The sequence below is a fragment of the Sciurus carolinensis genome, chromosome 11 (genome assembly GCF_902686445.1).
Source record: "Sciurus carolinensis chromosome 11, mSciCar1.2, whole genome shotgun sequence".
NCBI classification, from domain to species: Eukaryota; Metazoa; Chordata; class Mammalia; order Rodentia; family Sciuridae; genus Sciurus; species Sciurus carolinensis.
The window spans coordinates 124,072,043-124,079,809 of record NC_062223.1 but is presented as its reverse complement, the minus strand read 5'-3'; the positions used below and the strand labels follow the sequence as shown (position 1 = coordinate 124,079,809).

The 7,767-nt window shown below is 40.6% G+C and overlaps 1 protein-coding gene across 1 annotated transcript; it reads left to right on the top strand.

Moving 5' to 3' along the window:
* Window positions 1-5,364: 5,364 nt before the first annotated feature.
* LOC124958564 (olfactory receptor 145) lies at window positions 5,365-6,312 on the top strand. Its single transcript, XM_047516724.1, has one exon. It carries the CDS (start codon window positions 5,380-5,382, stop codon window positions 6,310-6,312), a length of 933 nt encoding a protein of 310 aa, XP_047372680.1. The 5' UTR covers window positions 5,365-5,379.
* Window positions 6,313-7,767: the final 1,455 nt, after the last annotated feature.

Below are 7,767 nucleotides of genomic sequence, written 5' to 3'. Positions count from 1 at the left end.
CCTGCTTGGGCTTCATCTGCTCCTCAGGGAACATGACTTTAGTGAAGCCCCAGTTGAGAGGATTTTGAGACATAGTTCCCATGGCAACAGGCTCTAAAGTGACATAAATCCAGAAGCACTTTTCTTGGTTGTTCTATCATCCTAACAAGAATCCTCTAAGGCTTCTGGAGAAAAGTCAACTTTTAATGAAGCTTGAGTCTTCTTTGTTTTCTGTGCCCCAAGGAACCCCTTTCCTGTGGGGCTCATTTCAGATTTATAATTAATGATCTATTTTCTTTAATTGTGAGTTGACTACAGTGGGACTGAGAGCAGGGATTGGGGTTTATCACAGAGGCAGGGAAAAATTTCTAAGTGTAACATTTACATTTGAGACCTTATGTTACCCAACTGGCAACTCAAATATAAATATAATATTCCAGATGTGGGGGAATGGCAAACTCTGGTGTACATGCAGATTTCACCCAACCCTCACACAACGCCACACAGAGACACGTGCACGCGCATGCACACAGGACGCACACAGGACGGATGTAGGGGTTATAATTGACTTGCCAGGTGAAAAACAAGCAGCTGTCAAAGTGATTCTTATAAGCCCAGTGCATATGACTACAGTTGCCTGTTCCTGACCAAAATATACCTCTCATCAGCTGAGTGCTATCTGAAATGTCATTATTAGGAACTACATTTTTTTTGCTAAAGATTTTATCTTCATTTAAAAAAATACCTGGAAGAGGGTGTGCAATGTGAATAATCCCTAACAAACTTTGGTAGACTATATGTCCCATGAATTTGTGAGATTCTTCCAGAGAACTGGTTTTGACGGAAAGGAAGGTAGAAACTTTGGGAAGAATATTTGGCAAAGAGGAATTTTTAGAGACCAGAAATAGGTACCAAAAAAACAAAACAAAACAAAATACAGCAAAAACAAACAAACAAACAACAACAACAACACCACACACACACACACACAGAGACTAGAGGCTATAAGGGAAACCACACCTGACTTCAAAATCTGGTCCTTTGAAGATGGTGTGGTGTGGTAGAATATTTGAAAAATAGGTAATTGGTGGTGGAGCACGAAACAGGGACAGAGTAAAATACTCAAGGACCCGAGACTGTGGATTCATCTTTGTGGGAGAAACTGGCCCAAGTTAAAGTTTTGAAGAAAAAAGCATTATTTCAAAGCTCCTCTGACTTTTGTCCCTGATCCTCTCCCAATAAGTTCTTCGTTTGCGTCTTTCAGTCTCATTTAGCTTTTAGCAAGATTTTTTCCTTCTTTTATTTCCTCTCTAAATTACATACATTTTATATTTGTCTTATGTATATTTTTGACAACATTTACCAAGTCTCTTCCACATGGCAGCCTCCCTGCTAGGCTCTTCTAGTCTCACGATTTAATTTGACCCTCACAACAACCCTGTGTGTTCTCACCATCAACCCCATTTTGCAGATGAGGACATTGAGAATCAGAAATTGCTGCACACATTGTGAGCTGCTGTGAGCCAGGTTTTACATTTGGTTCTGAAGATGTGAAAGTGAATAAACCTAGTTACCATCTGTCCTAGTTCAAGGAGGAATCCAGACTTCACAAAGATAGTAAGAGGTCATGACAGAGCTGCAGTTGACCTGAGGACAAAGTGCCACAGGAGTTTTTGATTTTGATTAATCCTGTAATGGTGTGAGCTGATAATGACTCAAGATCCTATGCCTTCTGGCAATTTGGTGGAGCATGCTCAAGACACAAAAATTCTTTGTACTGAGGAATTTCAGGTCCTTGCTGAATTTAGTGATTCATATTTAGTTTTCTGACCTGGAATCAACAGCTTTGAGTGAGGCTGTTTTTTTTCTTTTTTTCCAGTCAAGTAAGGAACATTTTGTTCAGACCTGCTCCAAGTAGTGTTTTAAGAATACCTCAGTTGGGGTTTCAACAAAAACTCCTGTTGGAGACAAGGACTTATGTGTTGGTAGCTTGTTTTTAGAAGGAATCCTAGCGGGGAGGACGTGTGAAACAGGGAAGAATGGAAAGCCAGTGCAAGCGTGTGTTCCTGGTTACCTTAATGAGAAATTTAGGGTCAATTCCTCTGAGGACCTTTGAGATACTACAAAGTATGAACCACTAGAGACCCAGAAGAGGGGAAAATTTACCCACTGGCTTCCAGGAATGTTGATTCCTTCACACTTCCACAATTGCCCATGCCGAGCTGATTCTCAAACACATTTCTCATTGTGGTGGTAGAGAAGTCCTAGGGCAGAAAGCAGGTGATAAGAGTGTGCAGTCAAGATAAGTATGATAAATGTGTGCTGCTTGGCTATACTTGGAGGTAACTGGCTCCCATAGCAACAGTGGAAACTCCAAAGATAGGCTGAGAAATATAAAAGGAGGCATAAAAGATGTCCAATGTAGAGAGATGGGTGATGGGACCTGAACTCAGGGCCTGATAAAAATGTTCAGAGTACAAGCCAAGGGACCATAACCACATGACAGAACCAGAATTATGTGATTTATAACATGCTGAAAAGCTTAGGAAGAACTTTGGTTTTATTTTCCTGGTACTTGTTCTGAAAGTCTATGTATCTTATATTGCTGGTGCTTTAAGTTAAGGCATCGTGTCTGAATTATAAGCTAAATATAGCACCTGGGGCTGGGGACTCTTGCATTCAATTATTGACACATAACAGTCCATTAGATTAACTGGTCTCCTTAAGCACAACTCTCACTCTCATGTTCAATATATTAACATTGCATACTTGTTTCCTATTGTAGCATTTAAGTCTCTCCCCAGTGTGATCCTGGCCTGATACCCAACTGGCCCTTACTTTCATGCTGTATTTCTTTTTTTGGGGGGGGTACTGGAGATTAAACTCAGGGACATTCAACCACTGAGCCACATCCCCAGTCCTATTTTATATTTTATTTAGAGACAGAGTCTCACTGAGTTGCTTAGCACCTCACAGTTGCTAAGGCTGGTTTTGAACTCGTGATCCTCCTGCCTCAGCCTCCTGAGCTGCTGGGATTACAGGCGTGTGCCACTGTGCCAGGTTTCGTGCTGTATTGCCAAGAAAGTAAAGGGCAGGTAAGCTTTTCCCAAGACAATATAACTGAAGAGGTTGGAGGTCCATGTTTAGAATAGTTTGGAATAGTTCAGAATACAACTATACCACCAAACAGTTCCATAACTGGTGTGGCCTCAATTTTCCTGCTGAAAAATAAAGGGTGAAAGGATTAGATTAGTGAATCCTAGCCTGGCTACATATCCAGATCACCAGGAGGAGATTTAGGTGAGAAATGTGGATTATAAAGTCCAAATCCTGGAGATTCTGATTTATTAGGTCTTCATTGAGGTGGCAAGTAATTGACTTCTAATAAGACTGTGATTGTTTAATTCAGTTGTACAACAAGGATTTGATGATTTTTTAAAAACATTGCTCCAAATCCAAGAGCAAGAGTTAACTGACACTAAGCCCAAACAAGGCTCCCAGAGCCTGGGGCACAGAGGAGATAAGTTTTGACTAATAGAGGGGAGTTAGGAAAAGAGTCAAGTGTAAAAATCAAAGACAAATGTCCAGTGGGGTGAAGGGGAGTGAAGCTTCTGTCCTCTGAGGCTCACTATAAAGGTCCTGGGACACTGGAAGGAGCAAAGATGGAGAATTTGGGCCATCAGAGAGAATTATGAGAATTTTTCAATTTTGGAAAAAAAAAAAACTGTTCTTAACAGAAGGAAGTGGTTCTTTGATGTTTTATCCTTTGCACTGGTATTGTGCAATTTATATGATGAACTGAACAATAAGTAGTATGTTGAACACCCTTCTCTGAACTTGCAAGGCACTTTATTTTTAAGTTTTCTGGATCTTATTGTATTCTTTCACATTTTTACTTAGGCATTATAATGCATTTTTCAAGATATTGTTAGAACTTTGAAGGCAAAGATTCTATGTTATATGTCCCATATCTCCTATAGGAAGATTTTAAAAGCAATTGTAAAGAATATCAGGTTTTGAATAAAATGAACCTTGTTTTAATATGACCTTAATAATTTAACATCTGGGAAATCACTTACTTTCTGAAATAGGGATGGATGATAAAACCCAGCTCATAGGATTTCAGGGAGAATTAAAATTAAACATTGCATGGACAATGGTATTGGATCCTGGTATGCTGGTATCAGTATAAAACTGTAGGTTGAAAACAGTGTTTGGTACATTACAGGTTCAATGAATAGTAAATCATTATTTTCTGCACAGTGCTTTGCATATTACCAGATGCTAACTGAACAAATATTTTTATGTATCCAAAAGCCCATTCAAATATTATCAAGAGTATATGCAAAACTTCCTTATTTTTCAAGTTAATAACTAGGACTTTAATCCCAGTGGAACCTCCAGTTTTCTACATCTAATCAGGTCCCCAGGACTTCAAACCCAAATAAAACTGCAGTTTCCTGGCAAGCTGGAGAAGGGGCCAGGACAGAGCTGTGTTCAGATATCCCGTTCTCTAGCTCAGGAGGAGTTCTGAGGCAGCCTAGGAAGCTCTGTCACTCCAATCAGGAGAGGGCTGGAGGGCTGCTTTGTCCTTTGCCTGTGTTAGCGCTGTAGCCATTAACTTGTTTGAACAACTGAGGACTAGAGTTGGATGAAAGGGTACATCACTGGTCTAAAGGTACATTCCCCAGTCTGAGGGAGGGTGAATGACTGAATCTGGGCGAATAGTTTGAACTTTTCCTAAGTTCTCAGTCTTGGTTCCTAAGGTTGTAGAAAGAGCCACCTCACCCTTCTGTTTTGCCCAGGATGACCATGAGGCAGACACTCCAGGCAGTTAGGCTGGGTCCAGACTCTGAGAGAACTTTCTCAGAGATTGACTTGTTTTTGTAACAAAACATGTTTTGTAAACTTGAGAAGAAGCTAGAGTCAGAAGGACACAACAAAAGGATCAAATTAAAGATCAGCTGCTCCTAGGGCTCCTTCCCAGCAGCACTGGCTCTTGCATGGAGGCAGGGGAGTCCTCCAGGAGTGATCCAGAGGCAGAATCCTTGAGGGTTATGAGAACAGCCCCATGGAAAGATCCCTCTGGTGAGGTTCAAAATCTCTGTGTGCATCCACACATCCTCACGTCCACTGACGATTTATCAATTTTGGAACAAAACTATTCTTAACAGGTGGGAGTTGTTCTTTAAGGCCAAGCTCAAATTCCAAGAGAAGATAAGTTGTTTTATCCTTTGCACTGGTATTGTGCAATTTATATGATGAACTAAAAAATAAGTGGTATGTTCTCAGGAATGGGGGAGGAGACTGGGAGGTCAGCAGTGTTCTCTCTCTCCATCTCTCTGTCTGTCTCTGTCAGTAACCCTTTTCCCTTGTCCCCACAGAATGCTTTAATTGAAAATGGTATCTGAGAACTCCTCCTCTGTGACAGAGTTCATCCTCGCAGGCTTAACGGACCAGCCAGGACTTCGCATTCCCCTCTTCTTTCTGTTTCTAGGTTTCTACATGGTCACGGTGGTGGGGAACCTGGGCTTGATAACGCTGATTGGGTTGAATTCTCACCTGCACACCCCCATGTACTTTTTCCTCTTCAACTTATCTCTGATAGATTTCTGCTATTCCACTGTGATCACCCCCAAAATGCTGGTGAGTTTTGTCTCAAAGAACATCATCTCCTATGCTGGATGTATGACTCAGCTCTTTTTCTTTCTTTTCTTTGTTGTCTCTGAATCCTTCATTCTGTCAGCGATGGCGTATGATCGCTATGTTGCCATCTGTAACCCCCTGGTGTATGCAGTCGCCATGTCTCCCCAGGTGTGTTTCCTCCTCTTGGTAGGTGTCTATGTGATGGGATTTGCTGGGGCCATGGCCCATACAGCATGCATGGTGAGACTGAACTTCTGTGCCAACAACCTTGTCAACCACTACATGTGTGACATCCTTCCCCTTCTCGAGCGCTCTTGCACCAGCACCCGTGTGAATGAGCTGGTGGTCTTTATTGTTGTGGGCATTGACATTGGTGTGCCCACAGTCACCATCTTCATCTCCTATGCCCTCATCCTGTCGAGTATCCTCCGCATTCGCTCCACTGAGGGCAGGTCCAAAGCCTTCAGCACCTGCAGCTCCCACATAATTGCAGTTTCCCTTTTTTTTGGGTCAGGGGCATTTATGTATCTCAAACCCTCTTCTCTTTTACCTATGAATCAGGGGAAAGTATCCTCCTTGTTCTACACCATTGTGGTACCCATGTTCAATCCATTAATCTATAGCTTGAGGAATAAGGATGTCAAAGTTGCTCTGAAGAAAACCTTGAGCAAAAATTCATTTTCCTAAGAAAGGGGCAATGCTTGGGTCAGAAACACTTTTGCTATGCTAGATGATTCAGGTTCCATGGGTTACATCTAAGAAATTTTAACTCATTCTCAAATGGATTCATTGTTCCCATTTGAAGGATTCTTTAATTTACAAAAATACTTAAACTACAGAATGTTCAGATTTAGAATAGATACCCTCTTATGTTCCCACATTGAGGTTAGTATCTTAGCAGAGCAGTGACTAGAACACAGGCTCTTTGTTCTAATACCCATTGCTTTCCCTTATTATCCACTTTTCTTCCTCCTTCTGTTCATGGGAGATTTTATTTCAGATGTGAGCTAGTCTAGGATGTTAAAATCTGGTTCTGTCTACAGAAATTTCATGCAATTTTTAAGGGCTAATTTTAAAAAGCACACTTTTTTTTTTTTTTTTTTTTTTTTTTGCAAGAAGGTAGGAGGTATAGAATTTTGTGAAGATGGTCTTGGCTAAATGACCAGAGACATTTTTGAAGCGTTTTGCAGAATGCAGGGAAGTGTGTTAGGACCCAGAGATCAGCAAGCATTGGTACTACCTGGGACAGTGGTGTGGAGCTTCAGGGGCTTGGACTTTCAGGGATTTGACAATGACACTGGAAGAACTTAGAGAAAACGTCAAGCTTTTGGAGGAAAGAATCTATGAATTATTTTTCACATGTTTATTTCCTTGTTTTTACATTATGCTTTGTAAGCCAGAGTGAAGAAATCTGCATCTCAGGGTGTCAGCTCAGGATCTGAAGAATATTTTAGAACCATAGAACTGTTTTTGTTACAAGTCAGTAATCAGGTTACCCCCAGACAGCAGCCAGTCAGCAGAAGAAATGCCCACTGAAAGCTGCTGATGTGGCATGCAACAGAGACTTGTGGACTATTTTCTGTGTATCCTCCTAGATCACTTTTTCTGCTTCTTGGCACCTCTGTGCAAGTCTTGGAATGAATTCCCTAAAGGCCTTCCTTTCTTACTGATTTCTTTTTAAGTTAAGTCAATGACAGCCTCAGCAAAAGAAATCAGAGAACAGGAGTAGAGTGATAATGATGATATTTAATTCCATGATCATGTATTTTCTGCTGGAACCCTGCTTGATAAACCTCCCAGAAAAGGATGAAAGTTCTAATAGAGCTCAGATTTATAAATCCACAATGCAAAGAGAGGTAGAGTTATCTTTTTGTTTAAGAAATATATACAAATATAAATATAAATATAAATGTTATATATTATTTGTGAACTAATGATATGTGAAATTCTTTGAGAATGCTTTGATTTAGGAGGCTGTCTTTAGAAAAATTCTGTCCTACTTGAAAAAGAATGAAGTTTAGATGGAAGTATAATTTTGCTTTTTGGGAAGGTAAAGTTTAATAAGGATGAGTTCAAAAAAATGAGAATAGTGGAATTCGGGTGACTGGGTCAGGAAGAGAGGCAGAGCAGCATAGAGATTTG

Coding starts and splice junctions, on each gene's coding strand:
- LOC124958564 (XM_047516724.1), top strand. CDS start 5,380: ATGGTATCTGAGAACTCCTCCTCTGTGACAGAGTTCATCCTCGCAGGC.